The sequence below is a fragment of the Pygocentrus nattereri genome, chromosome 14 (genome assembly GCF_015220715.1).
Source record: "Pygocentrus nattereri isolate fPygNat1 chromosome 14, fPygNat1.pri, whole genome shotgun sequence".
In the NCBI taxonomy this organism is placed as follows: domain Eukaryota; kingdom Metazoa; phylum Chordata; class Actinopteri; order Characiformes; family Serrasalmidae; genus Pygocentrus; species Pygocentrus nattereri.
The window spans coordinates 24,563,025-24,582,954 of NC_051224.1; the positions used below are offsets into that span (position 1 = coordinate 24,563,025).

Here is a 19,930-nt window from a genome sequence, read left to right on the forward strand (position 1 = left end):
AGGATCTGTCAATCGATACCACATTTGTAAGCATAAGAGCAGATATTTTACATATTATTGTGGGGGCAGTCATGGGCTGGAAGTTAGGGAACAGGCTCCGTGACCGGAAGGTCACTGGCTCAATCCCCTGAGCCGACAGTACATGACTGAGGCGACCTTGAGCAAGACACCTTACCTCCAACTGCTCCCCAGGCGCTGCTGATAGGGCTGCCCACCACTCTGGGCAAGTGTGCTCACTGGCCTCTAGTGAGCGTTCACTAATGTGCGTGTGGTGTTTCACTGCTCGGATGGATTAAATGTGAAGGTGAAATTTCCCCGTTGTGGGACTAATAAGGATCACTTAATCTAATCTTAATCATTTAAATTTGATAAAGTTACTGTTGGATTTGTGTGATCAGAAACAAAAACATCCTTTGTTTTCTCTTCTTCTCTGGTTACAGTATGAGTGATGTATGTGTGCTGTATATGGTAGGTGTAGGACCTGCAGGGCATAGGAGATGGACAGTCCCATAATGCCTGGACTCAGACTGTCTCTGGCCATCACAGCAAACAGTGCAGCGAATGTCACGATACAGTTTCCCACAAACTCCAACCGCACCGCCAACCACCTGCACACACAAACACATTATAAAAATACAGTGACCTCTATTTGTGATCATAATACACACAGCTCTGCTTCTATTAGTGACCATTCAGAACTGCAGAAAAGGGTCTTAAACCCTTTATTTTTTTATATTTTGTAAAATGTATATATATTTAGACTGTAACATTCACAAAAATGTATTATCTGATACGACATGATACAGCAGTGTCTTGATTTGATTAAAATCCAAAATAAGGAGAGGCTGAAAAATCTGTAATATTTGTATACTGATGCTTCCATTTTCAGTTTATTAGAGCATTGTACATTACAAAATATACAAAAAAACATTTAAAGGCTAATTTGCAAGTTATTATATATAGATACAATTCAATGCATGTTCATTAAACAAGAGAACCCGGCAGGGAGTGTGTTATTGTGAAATTGGTTGCCATAGATCATCACAGCCATGATGTTACAGGCAATAACCCATTCCTCTGTTCTATTACTATAATATATATATATATATATATATATATATATATATATATATATATATATATATATATATATATATATATATATATATATATATATATATATATATATATATATATTAAAGACTTTTATTTGTTTATTTATTTATTTTCATCTTAAAGTACAGACACTTACACAATACGGGCCCTTTAGCAACGTTGTATTGTTTTTCAATTAATACACATTTTTGTCTATTTTGATTGACCTTTGATTGAACAGTGTTAATTTGTAGTGTAGTGCAAGTGTATCCGCACACCTGTTGGCGACAATGCCGGGGTAATAGGCCTTCTGGTTGTGGTCCACTCTACTGTCACTCTCTCCAATAAAGCGGCGTTGCTCCCCGAATGCCCGGATCACACTGGTACCCAGCAGTGTCTCGTTAAAGTGTGTGTAAACCGGAGAGCGGCTCACGGATTCCAGACGCTTCAGCTGCCGTGACGATGCCACGTAGAAACGCTAAACCACACACAACAGGATGTTAACAAGCTGAGAAAGTCTTACTCATTCAGGGTATTTATTATTTTGTATTTTGCGCAAATATTGATACCAATTTTAAGTAAAACCAATAACACTGGCACAAGATAAGTCAGAATGCAATTCAGATCAATAAGCACTTCTTGAGTTGTTATTATCAATTAATTTAATCAGCATAAAATGCATAGAATACGTTTGTGTCACAAACTAACAAATTACAAGCCTATGAATTCTCAGTTTTGTTAGATGGTGTTCAAAATTTCTACATAATTAAAAGTTTAATATGTAAACAGTTGTTCAGAGCGGTTTGGTGTGAAACGCTCTGTTCTAGAGAAACTTAGAGTCAAAATTGTTCACAGTGGTGGTGATAGGAACCAGCCATCCACCTCTAAAAGCCTCCCTCAAAGAAAGTTTCTACATGAAATGGTTATGAATTCACTGCCTGATGACAATTTTGGCCTTAAAACCCATTCATGGTGGAGGGATACATAATATGCAGGGTGGTCCCCAAAACTTATTATTTCAGATTTTCCATCATCAACATTCTATATAAATTCAGACTCGTGTAGGTTCTCTGGTGGTTCTGGATAGTAAATAAAATGTCTAGATTTGTGTTGTAGTCATGGTGACCCCTGGTTCTTATCACCACCACTGTAAAGACATCTGAACGATTTCACACCAAACCACTCTGAATCACTAATTACATCTCACATGCTGAATTACACATACTTTATTTTCTTTAATACTTTAGTTCTCTTTTAAGTACTTGGGACTGAGTTAATATAACTCATTTCTGAACAGCATCTCAGATACAGTACAAACTTAAATACAGCCAAACACTGGAGTCGACCAATTGATATTTGTAAAGATGCATCCAGGGTAGACAACAGTGTTGCTTTAACAGTCTTCTTCCTTGTGTGCTTTGGGAAGCATACATTGCTTCAATACTTGAAGCCAAGTTTATTACTTAATATTATTATTTAATGTGGTGTTCTTATTGTGATTCAAAGTGCATTTATCGTCTTTCCATGTGCCAAATTATTTGTTTTCACTCTTTCAATGTCAGATTCCTTCAGGACTGTAATGTTATAAGTGCTAAAATCACTGGAAAATTTAAGACGTTTATGATTGTAAAAAAGCTGATTGTAGAGTATTAAAGAACTGCTGTGCCAATATAGTCAGTCAGGCAGTAAAAAACAGTGTCATCAGCATACAAATGTACCTTGCAAATCAACAACTAAGGTGGTAATGTCATTAATATAAATACTATATAATACTGGTCTGAGGGTCGAACCCTGAGGGACTACCAGTAGTAGTTCTGATTTACTCTGTCCCAGGGCCACACACTGCTGTATAGTAGACAGATCATTTCTAAACCACCCATCCATCCATCCATTTTCTAAGCCATTTCTCTCTCAGATCATTTCTAAACCAGTGTCGTCAAAACCAATATTTTGTAGACATTTTAAAAATAGGGAGTGATCAACTGTATCAAAGGCTTAGGAGAGATCAATGAAAATGACGTTTCTTTCTACTGATGGCACAGAAAAGATCATCTAAGATGAGCGTAGCAGCAGAGACTGTACTATGCTTTTCTCTAAAACCAGACTGGTTGCTGGACAAGACTGAATTTCTATGGAGAAACTTCCACCTGATAACTAAGTGTCCCAGAGTCACATGTTGCTACAAGCATGTCCTTCATGCTGACTGACCTGCACAAAGAAGTAAAACAGCCCCAGAGGAGGGATGATGATGGCCACCAGCGGAGTGGCGATGAGGATGACCGTACAGGAGCCCAGGACGTTAAACATGGAGCCCATGAACATCTTAATGATGTTCGGAATAACTGAGTCAATGGTGTCCATTTCTTTAGCGAAGCGGTTGACCAGGTTACCGCTAGGCGTCCGCTCAAAGAAGGACATGGGTGACCGGAGGACGTTATAGAGCATTGTCTCGTGCAGATAGCGCGAGGCCAGGATTCCACCAATGGAGACAGAGATGGAGTAACAGAAGACAGCAATACCTGAGAGAAAGAGACAGAACAGAGTAAACAACAGGAACAAATGATCAATAGAGAAGCTACTATAAAGTAGAATCCTAGAAACATTAGGCACAAAAGCAAAGAGTAATGCAGGCAGCAGTAATTAAAGGGCCTGTATGCTTTTTTAATACAAACCCAATTCCAAAAACAGTTGAGGCAATTTGTGAATTGCTCATAAACAAAAAGCAGTGATTAGTAAATTGTTTGGCCTGCATTGACCTGAGGGAAAAAAAAAAACACACATTTGATGCTTTGTCTTATAAACTTAATTGTTTCTATTGAACACACTGATCAGGCATAACATCATGACCACCACCTTGTTTCTACACTCATTGTCCATTTTATCAGCTCCACTTACTGTATAGGTGCACTTTGTAGTTGTACAGATACAGACTGTAGTCCATCTGTTTCTCTGATACTTCGTTAGCCCCCTTTTACCCTGTTCTTTAGTAGTCAGAACCCTCATGGACCCTCATAGAGCAGGTACTATTTGGGTGGTGGATCATTCTCAGTACTGCAGTAACACTGATGTGGTGGCAGTGTGTTAGTGTGTGTTGTGCTGGTGTGAGTGGATCAGACACAGCAGTGCTGCTGGAGTTTTTAAACACTGCGTCCACTCACTGTCCACTCTATAAGACACTCCTACCTTGCCAGTCCATCTTGTAGATATAAAGTCAGAGACGACAGCTCATCTGCTGCACAGTTTGTGTATTGGTCATCCTCTAGTCTTTCATCAGTGGTCACAGGACACTGTTGGCTGGATATTTTTGGTTGATGGACTGTTCTCAGTCCAGCAGTGACACAGATGTTAAAAAACTCCAGCAGCACTGTCATGTCTGATCCACTCAGACCAGTGCAACACACACTAACACACCATCTGAAGTACAGGGTAAAAGGGGGCTAATAAAGTATCAGAGAAACAGATGGACTACAGTCTGTAACTGTAGAACTACAAAGTGCAGCTAGACAGTAAGTGGAGCTGATAAAATGGACAATGAGTGTAGAAACAAGGAGGTGGTCATAATGTTATGCCTGATCAGTATATATGCTAAATTTGATGCCAACATTTTCCAAAACAACTGGGACAGGAGCATGTTTACCACTGTGTTACATCTCCTTTCCGTTTACCAGCACCTAAAGGAGAATTCCACCAATTTTTAAGAAATTCTGCATAATTAAACGGTTACGATGTAAACAGAGTCGATCAGAGTGGTTTGGTGTGAAATGCTCTGTTCTAGCTAGAGAAACTTACCAAGTCAGATTAATCACAGCAGTGATTGATAATATTAATTTATACTTTTTAGCCTATACTAGTACATCAGCATATACTGAGACATGTTTACAGCCCAGCTGGTAGAATGGATATAAATTGTTGTGGCTCCTAAAGTGGTTTGATTTTTGCCAAAAGGACAAAATGGCTCTATTATTGTTTAGGTCTCCTGATCTAATTTGTCTCCTGATCTGTGTTTTAGGTTTAAGGCATAAAATGTCTATTAAAAGATATTTATTGTGACCTTGTGAGAGGCCCAAAGCTCCGTAAACTCCGAGTCGCATCTGTCTGGAAGGCTGAGTGCCATTAATGACCGGGTCGTCCGTCCACAAGCTAAGCCAGTAATTTGAACCCAGTGACGCCAAATGGTGAGAGAAGAAGAGGATGATGCTGATGAAGGACAGAAACAAGCCGATGGCCTTCATGTACTCCCAGAACACGGAAAATTTGACCTAAGACACACAAACAAACCCTTTTTCTAAACAGACATGCTAAAAAACATTCTCTGACTTCACGCTAAACTCATAATTTAACTTTTTCATAATCTTTACAGATTACAGTATCTTGGTTATATGCACATTTCATTTTACAGTTATTACAAGTACAGGTTCTCTGAAACTAACATTTAGAACTTTAATGTATGTTAATATAACAAGATTTTACTTAAGTAAATGAAATAAAACACCATAATTGGTGCACAACACACAATATACCATGAAGTAGTTTCTTTTTGTTTTATATTTTGTTCAAATAGATTGGCTGAAAATTAAACATTGATGTGTATTTCAAGATACTGCATATACATGACGCTGCACCTCAGATTTCCTTCCAACTCCACTATCCACTGTCCTCACACAACCTTTTAATCAGGTCTGCAACCTCTAATTCAGTTTCTGACCACAAGACTATCAGCTGTTCTAAATAAGTTGTTCGGGCAATTCACAGCATATTTGTAAAAATCTAGTAAACACATTTAATGGTTTTGATGTGAGAGTGCTGTGCTGTATTGTGGGTACTGGTGAACTCTTACCCTGCCTGTGTTGGCTTTGTCTGCCTCAGTCAGTTTGGCAGCATCTGCAGATTTGGTCTTCTTGGCTGTGATGTCGTTACTCTCAGCTTTCTGTGGGGGCTTCGCTGTTCCAGATGTGTTTAAGGAGTTCTGGCTCTGTCTACAACACAAACATGTTATTATTGGCACTGATTGGAAATAGTAGGCAACAGTCTCACAATGCAGCATTCCTGGCTTATCTTGTTAACTTTAAGCTTAGTTTGATCTCTCTCACACCAATGGATCACTTCTACCCGAGCTGCATCACCATGGCAAGTAATACAATGAAACCAGGCTCGTGATTCTGACCTTTTCCCTATTTAGGGACATTCTGCCCAATTAGGGCCGAGCCTCAGAGAAATCAGGGCCAAGCTTCTGACCAATTAGGGACAAGTTCCTGACCAATATGGGAGGAACTCTTGACCAACCAGGTACCAGATTCTATTCAAACTGGCTGAGCTTTTGCCCAATCAGGGCGGAGCTTCAGACCAATCAGGGCCAACATTCTGCCCAATCAGGACTGAGATTCTTTTTTTTTTTTTTTTTTTAAATATTTTTATTGTCATACACAAGCATACATGTCATTGTGGGACATATTTCAATCTTTTTGCGTATATGTGCACAGACACACACGTCAAAAACAACACAGTTGTCATAAATTTCTGTAAGTCCCCATACATAAAGCCTTTTTTTTTGTCCTCTCCAACCCCCAAACAACAACAAAAAGAAAAAAAAAATCCACAGTGTCAGAACTATATACATACAGGGGGTGATCTTGTCTGTTCAGAAATATAATTAGTTTATGAATATGAAATCAGGCCCAAGGGGTGTGACATATTTAACCCATTTTTCCCAATCTGAGAGGAACTGTCTCATTGTAAAATTAACGCGGTTATTTTCTCCATGTCTTATATGTCCTTTATAATATCCATCCACACCTTTAAAGTTGGACACTCCTGTGACAGCCACCAACAAAATGTTCATTAGATGTTTATCTCTTTTCTCCCACTTTTGGGGTATAAGCCCAAAATATAAAGTTTTACTTTCTAGGGTAATTTCACATTCAAAAATCTCTTGCAGGGCTTTATGTATCCTCTTCCAGTAGACTTTAATACCGGGGCAGTCCCAAAATATATGGTAATGAGTTGCGTTTAGATTTCCACAGTTCCTCCAACACACTGGGGGGTTATTATCATAATGGGCCTTCTGAGAGGGTGTAACAGGACTGAGATTCTACTCAATCAGAGTGGAGATTCTGACCAATCAGAGCCAAACATCTGACCAATTAGGGACAAGTTCCTGATCAATAGGGAAGGAGTTACAGACCAATCAGGACCAAGTTTCTGACCAATTTTAGGGACAAGCTCCTGACCAGTAGGAGAGGAATTACTGACAAATTAGTGACCAAATTCTGTCCAATCAGAGCAGAGCTTCTGACAAAATTGTAAACAAAACCAGCTCATGTTTTAGTGTTTTTTTATTAGCTTGTGAATCCTGCAACAAACAGTGACTCACCTCAGCAGAGCCGCTGGTCCTCCATTCTCCAGCGTTTTCCGTGGCACCGCATCTGCATCAAAGATTCAACATGGTCAATCAATCAAAGAAAACAAACATCTGCATTAACCATGCTGGTCACGCCACATCCCTACAAAGCACTACGGCAACTAGAAAGCAACGTCCTCACTGTTGTACAAGACTCTGGCCACTAGCACTGCTACACTGAGCTGCAAACTCTTTCATTTATTAAACAGCTGTTTCCATATAATGCATTCATCATATCTCATGACCAAAATCAAGCCAGTCCATGGAACAGCTCCGTCCAAGACCAAGCACAGACTTCATTTGAACACATACAAAAGGAAACAATGCACAAATTGCAAATTGAGCATAACTGTCTGAATTGCACCACAACAGTCAAAATTAATTTTGATATTTACATTTTCAAATTCGTGTAGGTTAATAAAGTGGAGGCAATGCACACTACAGGTTAAACAACATAATGTCATGTTGCCCCCATATTCAATTATATAGGAATAACAGACAGCAAAAGACAGAAATACAGTTTTTTTTTGGTGCTTATTCAAATCCCGACTGCAAAGTCTGTCATGCTGGTGATGTCACTACCACACATCCTACAAGGCAGATTTGTATTTTTTTTTGTTTGTTTCAGTTGCATGGCTCAGCAAAATATTCTGAACTATATTTGTTTCACAAATGTTACAGTTTTAATCCACCCCCCCCAACCCCCATATATAAATCCCTTGACTGGTTGTCCTGTACTGGGCCTCATTAAATAGCAGTCAGCAAGAAATGTGCAACAAAGCCGAAAAACGAAACTTTTGTGGATGCTGTGTGGATGCTTTTAAAGTTGCAATAATCCAGTGGTTTAAAGACAGTGAGGAACAGCACAGTGTTTAATCATTTTCCACTCCAATATCTCTGATACAGACTGTCTGCAAGAACAACACCTCAGGCTGGGTGGGTGGGGCTAAACTGCTTCAGGCTGAGGGGGTGGGGCTAAACTGCTGCAGGCTGAGGGGGTAGGGCTAAACTGCTGCAGACTGAGGGGGTAGGGCTAAACTGCTGCAGACTGAGGGGGTAGGGCTAAACTGCTGCAGGCTGAGGGGGTAGGGCTAAACTGCTGCAGGCTGAGGGGGTAGGCCTAAACAGCTGTTGGAAAGATGAGTGGGGCTAAATGGCTGTAGGCATAGTGAGTGGGGCTAAATTGATGTAGACCCAGTGGGTGGAGCCAAACTTCAGCTGGCAAAAAGGGTGTGGTTGAACAGCTATAGGCTGAGTGAGTGGGCAGGGTCAAACAGCTCTAGGCGACACAAGCAGTAATAAATTGCTAGGTTAAACAGGAGGGTCTATAGGAGGTGTAGGCTGATAGGGTGGTCATATACAAATTTACTCTTGGTTGTGACTTCACAACCATGATGAATTCAAAATGGACTGCTTTTGCAGCTTAGTTTCTATATATTGGCAGTACGGACTGTAGAATAAACATCGATTTTTTAACCTTTTTTTTTAAAGCAAGACATTGTTTTCCACACTATGAGCCTTTTAATGGCATTTTGAATACAGCAGAGCTCAGACTGAACTCAAAATCAGTTAACAACACAATGCAGTGAAAAAACTATGGTAACCCTATGAATGTGTAACAGTGACCAACTAACAGGGTGGGACAGGAAGACCACCACCCATTCAATCAGGCCTAAGTCAGTAATACACCTCAAAACCACAGGCTTTGTGCAAAACGCTCTCAAAGCATGCACCCGTGCAGCCCTATGGTGTCTTATGTCCTGGTGAACATTAAGACCCTCCAACCTTCAGACTGCCCACACTCCTCCTCCTGCTCGCCTCCCTCCTCTGAACAGCACACAGGAGAACAGAAAGGAAATGAGGACATGAATACTGGCAGACAGGAGACTGAAAAGAGCTGAATCACGAGCAGGAGAGAAACAGAATGAAGCAAATACATAGAGAAACATTTTTGTCGTAACTGTTATGCTGCTATACCAATAAGGCTGTGTTCACATTACCAGGTTGAAGTGGTACAAATCTGATTTTTTGCCCTAATGTGACTGATGTTTTCAGAGCTGTGTGGACACAAATCTGATCTTTTCAAATCCGACCTGAGTCACTTTCATGTGTGGTCGTAGATCACACCCACTATGTTGCTATGTTTTCAGTCACCCATCCAAATCATTGAATTCAAGTGTTCCAATCACTTCCGTGGCCACAGGTGTATAAAACCAAGCACCTAGGCCTGCAGACTGCTTCTACAAACATTAGTGAAAGAATGGGTCGCTCTCAGGAGCTCAGTGAATTCCAGCGTGGTTCCGTGACAGGATGCCACCTGTGCAACAAGTCCAGTCATGAAATTTACTCACTACTAAATATTCCACAGTCAACTGTCAGTGGTATATTATAACAAAGTGGAATCAATTGGAAATTATAGCAACTCAGTCACGAAGTGGTCGGCCACTTAAAATGACAGAGTGGGGTCAGCGGATGCTGAGGCGCATAGTGTGCAGAGGTCACCAACTTTCTGCAGAGTCAATCACTACAGACCTCTAAACTTCATGTGGCCTTCAGATTAGCTCAAGAACATGGGTTTCTATGGCCGAGGAGCTGCATCCAAGCCTTACATCACCAAACGCAATGCAAAGTGTCAAATGCAGTGGTGTAAAATGCCTCCATTGGACACTAGAGCAGTGGAGACATGTTCTCTAGAGTGACGAATCACGGTTCTCCATCTGGCAATCTGATGGATGAGTCTGGGTTTGGCAGTTACCAGGAGAACGGTACTTGTCTGACTGCACTGTGCCAAGTGTAAAGTTTGGTGGAGGGGGGATTATGGTGTGGGGTTGTTTTTCAGGAGTTGGGCTTGGCCCCTTAGTTCCAGTGAAAGGAACTCTTAATGCTTCAGCACCAAGAGATTTAGGACAGTTTCATGTTCCCAACTTTGTGGGAACAATCTGGGGACGGCCCCTTCCTGTTCCAACATGACTGCGCACCAGTGCACAAAGCAAGGTCCATAAAGACATGGAAGAGCGGGTTTGGTGTGGAAGAACTTGACTGGCCTGCACAGAGTCCTGACCTCAACCCAATAGAACACCTTTGGGATGAATTAGAGCGAAGACTGTGAGCCAGGCCTTCTAGCCCAATATCAGTGTCTGACCTAACAAATGTGCTTCTGGAAGAACAGACAAAAATTCCCATGAACACAGTCCTAAACCTTGTGGAAAGCCTTCCCAGAAGAGTTGAAGCTGTTATAGATGCAAAGGGTGGGCTGACATCATATTAAACCCTATGGATTAAGAATGGGATCTCAAGTTCATATGCATGTGAAGGCAGACGGGCAAATACTTTTGGCAATATAGTGTATGTATCCAAGTAGTGACCATGTGACCTTAATGTGACACTCAGATTGGAATTCATGTGCTTTTTCCACTGCGCGTCCGCCATCATTCAGCATTACCATGGCAACAGCGCCGAACAGAAGTTAAAGCCTGTAAATGGTGGAAAAGCAGCTCATCTCACCTTTTTCTCCTTTGTCTCGCTCTAATGAAGCTGAGAGCTGATCAGAGTTCATTATCTTCTCAGCGAAGCTCGTTAGTTTGTGCTGATGATGCTCATGATTCATTCACATGGTGTAACTGAGCAGGATGTGCTCATGAGGGTCATTTCAGGACACCGTTTCATTCACATTAATCTCAGATTTTAACCACTTACCTAAACCAGTGTGAAACATCATGCCAGAGAGATCGGATCTGAGCGAAAAATCAGACCCGAGCAATGAGGCTTGTAATGTGAACATGGCCTTAGTGCAGATGACACAGTGTACATACAGCTCAAGACGCACAACGCTTAGCCTGTTAAGTTGAAGGGCTAGCTTAGCTGACTAGTGGTTTTCTTCAGTCACGTTTAAATTTCTGGTTGAGATGTAAACAAACTCATTCAGAGTTTGATGTGGTTTGATGTAGATTTCTTTACAGTGGTGGTGACTGGAACCAGATGTCTTGATGTCTACAACGCAAATGTAACTTTAAGTTTATTTACTATCCAAAATCACCAGTGAACCTATGCAGCTTGTATATATTTACATTTATGTATTGATGATGGTTTAAAAAAAAAAAAAAAAAAAAAAAAAGGGGGTCAAGCAAAATAATTATATATATATATTCTTTTTTTTTTATATATTATTGACCAGGGTATATTTTTTTTAGTTTAGTTTTATTAGTTTTTTTAAACTGAATTTTAATTTATTTATTTTTTGTGAAAGCTCCCGCAGATTAACAGAAAATGTGTTTTATGATCTACACATACTGCTCTATGCTTACAATTTACTGCTGAAAGCCAAAACTCTTAGACGCTCTCTGTGTCATTTTATAAAAGTAATTTTTACAGAGCAGATCACTGAGGAGACGCCATCTGTTTATAGTTTATAGCCCAGATTTGTGGAAAAATGGGTCGACTTTCAGTAGAAAAAAAATATTCAGCTTCTTTTATTATAAGGGTTTAAAATTACATCACCATCTATTTGACTGGAAAGAAAACAGTTACAGCTTCCTAGGACACCCACCTTCTGAATGTAGCTTATGAAATATGAAGGTTATGAAGATTAGGACGTTTTGGAACCACCAGTGGTCTCAAGGAGTTGAAAATGAGGCTATTTTGCCTTACAACACCCTTCTTGTATCATTCCACCATGAACTGATAAAAATAAATTGATTAAAATATATTTTAGACCGAATATGTTATGACAAAACTGCTGTGGAACAGCCTCTCTGACATAAAGGCATTAATCTCTTCAGACGTCTGTTTCCTATCACCACCACTGTGAACAATTTTGACTTGGTAAGTTTCTCTGGAATTAAGCATTTCATGCCAAACCACTCAGTGATTTTATTGACATGTTAATTTAATTATGCCGAAATTTTGAAAAATTGCCAGACTTCACCTTCAAGTTGAAACGGAAAACTTTGTTCATGATTTGTATTGATTTTAGGCTGGATGATTCAAAAAGGTGAGATAAAAAGACAGCAGGTGAAAGACAGAAGGAGGGAGGGCATAACAGGAGCTCAGACAAACGATAAATGACGTCTACGGAGCTTTTGTGCAAAACAGAGCAGCAAGTCACAGGTGGCTGAGCTTTACAGTGATTTTATCAAAGACCCTGTTAGGTAAGCAGAGTAAACTCCCCTTACAGCTGATAAAAATCACTGTAACACAAGGCCTTGAACGGCTTATTGCTTTTTAAAATCTACAGACAATAAAAAACATGTAATGAAACAAAATATAAAACAGGACATTTTATGCTGATGTGGTCAATGATGTGCATATAATGAATGTCTAGTGTACTTTTTATTTGGCAGTTTATTCCTGTAGAAAAATGTAAAAATACTGATCAGTTTTTGATTAAATTCTTGATTTAATGCTTTACATCCTTCTCCATCGCCCATGTTAAATCTAATACATGGAAAACTACAAACATACACATGCTGTATGTATGTATGCATCACTGCTGTCGGAACAAAACCTTGTATATACATTCCTGTTTTTCAGAAACTGATAAATGTGAAAATGCCTGTTATAATGGGAATAACAGGAAGTGACCCCTAAACTGGCTCTGGCTCACCTCCTGTCCCTTCAGCCTCTCCATCCTGCTCGGCGTTGGCGTAGGTGCGCAGGAATTCAGCAAAGGCTCCCTGTCGCCCAAGCAGTTCGGTGTACGAGCCAGTCTCAGTGATCTCTCCGTCCACCATCACCAGGATCAGATCAGCCTGCGGCAGGAAGCTCAGCCCATGGGTCACCAGCACACGTGTCTGAGAATTAAGAATTAAGACTTTCACACACTGATGACTATTACTGAAAATGACAAATACATATAAACCATCTATTAAACATTGGGATCCAGTTTGGAAGGCACAACCATCTAAGCATTGGCCCGGTCGAGTTCGATCCCTGGTGATGCTACAGCCATCCCTAGCCATCCAATTGGCTTCGCTCTCTCTAGGTGGGTAGGATGGCCCCCCTCTTCTCCACCCATCACTCAACATGACGCTAGTCGGCGCAAGCATCTGATAGCTGATGTTAACAGATCTGGCGGTTGGCGCTTTCCTCCGAGCAAGTTTGCTGTCCTATTGTGGATCATTTAATCTTATAGAAATATGGGTTAATTAATCTTAGTAACTAGGTAATCATAGAGTTTTTAGAATTAAGAATTTTTAGTCTTGGTGTGCACTATGCTTAGTTATTTTCATATAAGATTTAAGGATTACTTGTGAGTATATCAATATACCTATGATACTCACCGTATGTTACTCATGAGAAACAAAGATTTTTGTGGAGTTCATGGTTAGGGAACCATGAAAGGCAGGAATGTGGAGTGTTAATAAGAGTTTCCTCAAAAAAAGTACTACTTTAAAATTACTAAAATAAGTAAGTCATAGAGTCATATAAATGAAGTTGATGAATCCTCTCACCAAGGACAGTCCTTAGATTGTTTGTGTAAGGGAGTTTTAGACACAGGCATAGACCTGGAGCTTGGAGAGGCCAGCAAAATTGTGTACATAGTAAAAGACGAAGGCAAGCTGACCCTCAAAGAGCAAAGTAAGCTGATAAGAACTGGCAAAAACGGGTTCTTGATATAAATTAATAAAGTGTCAAAATTACCACCAGGCTGGGAAAGTTTAGAAAGAATAGGTTCCAGGGATGGCTGGAGATAAAAATTTCCAAGGAAAGTGTCGAATTAAGAAATAACGGGAACCAAAAGTGATTCAAATTCATATAACAAGGCAGGGGGCAGTGTGACGAGCTCACCCTGAAATAGGATATAAAGAAGGATGCTTTGTGATTATCTTTGCAGGTGTGGTTGTCCGGGAATGATCTTGCCACCTGAAGCTCAATAAAAGAAGAGAGGACCTTTTCCTCCCTTCCACCAGAACTCAGCGGCTGAAGTTCCACTTTCTGTTATTTTACACTCTAGACTTAATACTGACCTTTGGTGTAGACATAGATAACTTAGCCATTCTCCCCCAGAGCACAGCAGTCTCAGACCATTACTTAATCTCATATGAAAGCCAGTATAGTGGTAATGTGCATTCATCACCATGTTATCACATTAAGAGGATTATAACTCCCTCCACAGCTGGTAGTTTTATCAGAAACCACCCGCAGTTATCAGCTTCTGTCAGCTGTCCATCTAACCCTACCGAGTTAGATATTTTGACCAAGTTTGTAGAGGATACTTTTCGATCTACCCTAGATAGTGTGGCTCCATTAAAAAATAAAATAGTACGGCAGAAAAAACTTGCCCCTTGGTATAACGATCATACCCGAGCTTTAAAACAGACTGCCAGACAACTAGAGCGAAAATGGCGTCTGACTAAATTAGAAGCGCTCCAGTCTGCTTGGAAGGTGCCTTATAGACTATAGAAGAGCTCGTACTGTGATCAGCCGCTCTCTCCTCTCTCATAGAACACAATAAGAATAATCCTAGATCACTATTTAGGACAATTTTTAAAGTAACAGAGAACAAAACAGTTCTAAGCCCCAGATGCCATCAGCCTATAGCAGCAATCTTCTTCTTCTTCTTCTTCTTCTTCTTTCGGCTGCTCCCTTTAGGGGTCGCCAGAGCGGATCATCTGCCTCCATCTTGCCCTATCTACTGCCTCCTCTACTTTTACACCAACCATCTCTTTGTCCACCTTCACTACATCCATAAACCTTCTCTGAGGTCTACCTCTTCTCCTTCTACCTGGCAGCTCCATCTCCAACATTCTTTGCCCAATATATCCACTATTCCTCCTCAACACATGTCCAAACCATCTTAGCCTGGCCTCTCTGACTTTATCTCCAAATTGCTCCACCTTCACTGTCCCTCTGATCTGCTCATTTCTAATCTTGTCCATCCTTGTCACTCCCAATGAAAATCTCAGCATCTTCATCTCCGCCACCTCCAGCTCAGCCTCCTGTCTTTTAGACAGAGCCACAGTCTCCAAACCATCAGCCTATAGCAGCAATGATTTTATGAATTTCTTTAGTAAAAAATTGGCAGAAAATTCAGAACGCACAGTTAAACTATACAAAACTTGGTGTCATGATAGACCCTGATCTGTCCTTCGATGTACATATAACTAATACCACTAGAACAGCCTTCCTGCATCTCCACAATATCGCTAAATTAAGAAATGCATTATCTCTACAGGATGCAGAAAAACTAGTCCATGCTTTTATTACTTCAACGCTAGATTACTGTAATGCCCTGCTGTCTGGATGTCCCAGCAAAAGCCTCAACAAGCTTCAGCTAGTCCAGAACGCTGCAGCCAGAGTCCTCACAAGAACCAGAAAATTTGACCATATTAGCCCAGTTTTTATCAACCCTGCACTGGTTACCAGTTAAATTTCGCATTGATTATAAAATTCTATTACTGACCTATAAAGCTCTAAACGGACTCGCCCCTCAGTACCTGAGTGAGCTTCTCCTACTATGAACCATCATGCCTATTTAGATCACAAGGTGCTGGCTTACTACTGGTACCTAGAATTAATAAAGTTACATCAGGGGGGAGAGCTTTCTCAAACAAAGCCCCCCAGCTCTGGAACAATCTTCCTGTTACTGTTCGGGACTCAGACAGAGCCTCAGTTTTTAAGTCTAGGCCAAAAACTTACTTGTAAAGTCAAGCCTTTGGTAATTAGTCTTCCCTGTCAGATCTTGACCTGCCGGAATCTCTGCTGCTCAGTTATACTGTAATCTGTGATCAGTCACTCATTACTCGGAGGAAGCCTGTGTTAGCCTTCACCATCCTAGCGCTGGTAGTATCGTGTGACTGGGGGGAGTCCTAACTAGCGGGTGGAATTGGAAAAGACTAAATTTGGGAGAAAATGGAGTAATAATCCAAATATAAATAAATAAATAAAATTATATTTTAATTATATATAAAATAACTGTGATCCATCTAGCTTTACAGATTTTTTTTATTTCTTTGCTGGTTTTCAATCGTTTTATTTAAATAAAAACAACAGAACAGTGACAGTGCTGTACTTAAAATAAAGTCAAAGGATGTCTAAACTAAAATCTTTCAGGTGTTTAAACCACCTCCGAACCAAAAAAAGTTTTAATATGAGCTTTTAACAACAGTTTGGAAATGAAAATAATCAAAGTTTTAAATCAGCTGGTAAAATTAAAAAACAGCTTCTCATATCAAGAAGTTACTTTGGTGAACATTAGGCTGAAGATAAATATACACCAAGCATCAACACTGCGGAATTATACTTTAAAAAAAATTCTCAACTGAAGAGGGCAAGGTGATCCCAAACCTTTGACTAGTAATGTACAGTTCTGCCCAAATGTCAGAGACCACCCTTCATTTATCACTTTCCAGTCAAAACAGCCATTAGATACAGGCGTTTTAGTGAAGATATTTCTGCTTATATTATATATATATATTACATAATATAATACACATAAATGTAAGGAAAGTTTGAAAATGAAAAAGTGTTCAGAACTTCAGCTCCACTCTTAACATTAGATAATACAAGAGTTACGGTAATTTTTTACAGAGAAAATTCTCATGTTTGTGGGTTTCTTTGGTCTCTTGTGTCTTTTTACTGTCTTTTCTTTTTCTCTCATATCACTCTGTTTGGCGTCTCTGAAAAAACCTCCGTTTGGAGGGTCATGTAGCCACAACACTTCACCCTAACCCTCTCAACAAGAATCAGGGCACTCTACCCCTAGACGTGAACACGCAAAACAGGGATTAGGGCTGAGAGCTAGGGGTGAGGTGTGAAATGGGATTGGGCCAACATGTAGCTTTCAAGAAGAACCTCAATAATAAAAGGAGATGGACACATCAAACAAAGAAGCTGAACAACGGATTGACCACCCCAGAGTCCAGACCTCCACACCACTGAATGGGTTTGATTACTTTGGAAAATCATCAAGCAGCTTCTAAAACTGAACTTTGGAGATGTGTCTGCGGATTCTTTGAGGAACTGATAGTGAGTCTCCTGAAAAGAATGGACGCTGGAAAAAATGGAAAGTGTGGACACATAAAATAGAGAAGAATCTAATTTAATATAATGTTAAATTAAATATATTCTCTGCTTTGTTTTCAAGATGCTGAAAATTAATAACTTGTACTTAATTGCCATTTTGACTGGAAATTAAATGCAAGGTCTCAAACAGGCTGTATACATTATATATAAGGTCAGCTTGGGCATTTGGCAACAAGTATCCAGAACAGAGTGAGGACCGTGAAGACTGACCCGTCCTTGCAGAACACCCTGAGGCCCGATGACTTTCTCAAAGATGTGTTTTCCAACGTGGGCGTCCACAGCAGACAGTGGGTCGTCCAGCATATAGACGGCGCAGTCGCAGTAAACAGCGCGTGCTAAACTCACCCTCTGCTTCTGACCACCAGACAGGTTCACACCCTGCACAGCAGAGGAAACCACAGGTCAGCACTTCAGGCAAAAGCCAGCTAGCCAGCATCAATACGCTCTTCTGTAATTTTACAACATAAACAAGCTGCTAATCTGACAGAACCATATATGACGTTTTCTGCATGCATCTACTTTCTGATGAATCAACAAATTAAACCATCACCTATTCAGTTAATAAACCTGTGGCTTAAATTCAATTAGCAATAGTAAATTATTCTGTAACTATTACAAAATATTATTCAGTATCCACTATGACTTATTCAATGAGTACCATAAATTATTATTCAGTACCTACTAATTGAGTAATATAAATGATTTAGCAACTATTATAAATTATTCAGTACATACACTATGAAATAGTTTAGTAAATCCTATAAATAACTCATAAATATAATATTTTTTTAGTATAATATAAATATGCAGTTCTAATTTTAGTTATTCAGTATTCACTATGAATTATCCATTACATACTACGTATGTATTGACTATAAACATTTACTGATAATGACTATAAATTACTAATATGAATTATTCATTTACCAAGTACAAAATGATTCAGTAAGTGCTATGAAATAATCACTAAAGCCCTACAAATGATTGAGTAAATATAAAAAAATCATATCTAACAAATATGCAAATGCCATCTTTGTTTGATGTATGTAATTATTATTTATGCATGTAATCCTTCATTATGTACTATGACTTATTCAATGACAAATTATTCAGTATCTACAAATTGAGTAACTACTATGAATTATTTAACAACTAACATGAACTATTCTGAATATACTATTAATTAAATAAATACTATAAATAATTCAGTGAATGCTATAACACTATTTAGTTTCATTAGTTTAATTATTTCATATTTACTATGAAGTATTCATCATGTATTATGAATTGTTCAATGCCTACTAAAAATGATTTAGTTTCTACAAATTGAGTGACTAATATTATTAGCAACTATTATTAATTATTAGGATATACTAATCAATAAATACTACATAATACAGTAAATACTATAAATTTAATTTGTATCTAATATAAATATGCAGTCGTACCTTTAATTATTCCATATTTTCTGTGAATAATTCATTATGTACCATGAATGAATTATTATGTACAATGAATTATTCATTATGTACTATGCATTATTCAGTGACTACTATAAATTATTATTTAGTATGCACAAATTGAGTGACTAATATGAATTCTTTATTATTCAGCGTATACACTATGAATTAATCCATAAACACTATATATAATTCATTAAACATTACAAAATTATTGAGCATGTAATATCAATGTGCGGTTCCATCGTTAATCATTTAGTATTAATTATTCCTTATGCACTATGAATTGTTCAGTATCTACTCTGATACTAATGTGTAAGGTCTGTGGTTTTGAGCGTGAGCAACTGATACACTCATGAGTTAAACTGGTCACATTTCTCAAATAACTAACTAATACTAAATAAAAAAAAGAAATTAGAGCATTTTCAACGCTTTCCAAGGTCACCTTCTCTCCAATCTCGGTGCCGTCTCCTCCTGGCAGGATCTCCAGGTCTGGTAGTAGAGCACACGCCTCCAGCACCCTCTGATACCAGTTCTCCTTCCTCTTCTGTCCAAATATGATATTCTCCCGCAGCGTGGCATTCTGGATCCAGGCCTGCTGGGGCACGTAGGCCACCGAGCCCTGAGAAACAACACGAACAACACATAACTACCACAGTCACAACCGTATACCTCACATAATGGTAAAGGAAGTGGACACCTTTCCTTAATGTTAAATGCGTATGACATGCATACGACTAATGTATAAACACGGATAAAACTATGGACAAAATTCAGTCTTCAGGCTGCAATTGTGTCCAGCCATGCTAATGTATTTTAATCCATGTTTATAGATAACAGTGAATCACGTAGTGTCAGAAACCACATAAGTCTGTTAGGCTACGTTTACACAGCACGTAAAAGCGGCCCAAATCTGACTTTCTCACCAAATCCGATTTTTTGTTTGTCTGTTCAG

General features: G+C 39.2%; 1 protein-coding gene across 1 annotated transcript in view; it reads right to left on the reverse strand.

Moving 5' to 3' along the window:
• abcc1 (ATP-binding cassette, sub-family C (CFTR/MRP), member 1) overlaps positions 1-19,930 on the reverse strand; it is a 69,893-nt gene that overhangs the window by 13,359 nt on the left and 36,604 nt on the right. Inside the window, exons 17-25 of the mRNA XM_017715473.2 lie at positions 19,421-19,597; positions 17,726-17,893; positions 13,095-13,281; positions 7,466-7,517; positions 5,933-6,071; positions 5,147-5,354; positions 3,304-3,614; positions 1,374-1,573; positions 482-608 (exon numbers count right to left, since the gene is read on the reverse strand). Of these exons, the coding sequence (XP_017570962.1) occupies positions 482-608; positions 1,374-1,573; positions 3,304-3,614; positions 5,147-5,354; positions 5,933-6,071; positions 7,466-7,517; positions 13,095-13,281; positions 17,726-17,893; positions 19,421-19,597 (1,569 nt within the window). The remainder of the gene's footprint in view (positions 1-481; positions 609-1,373; positions 1,574-3,303; positions 3,615-5,146; positions 5,355-5,932; positions 6,072-7,465; positions 7,518-13,094; positions 13,282-17,725; positions 17,894-19,420; positions 19,598-19,930) is intronic.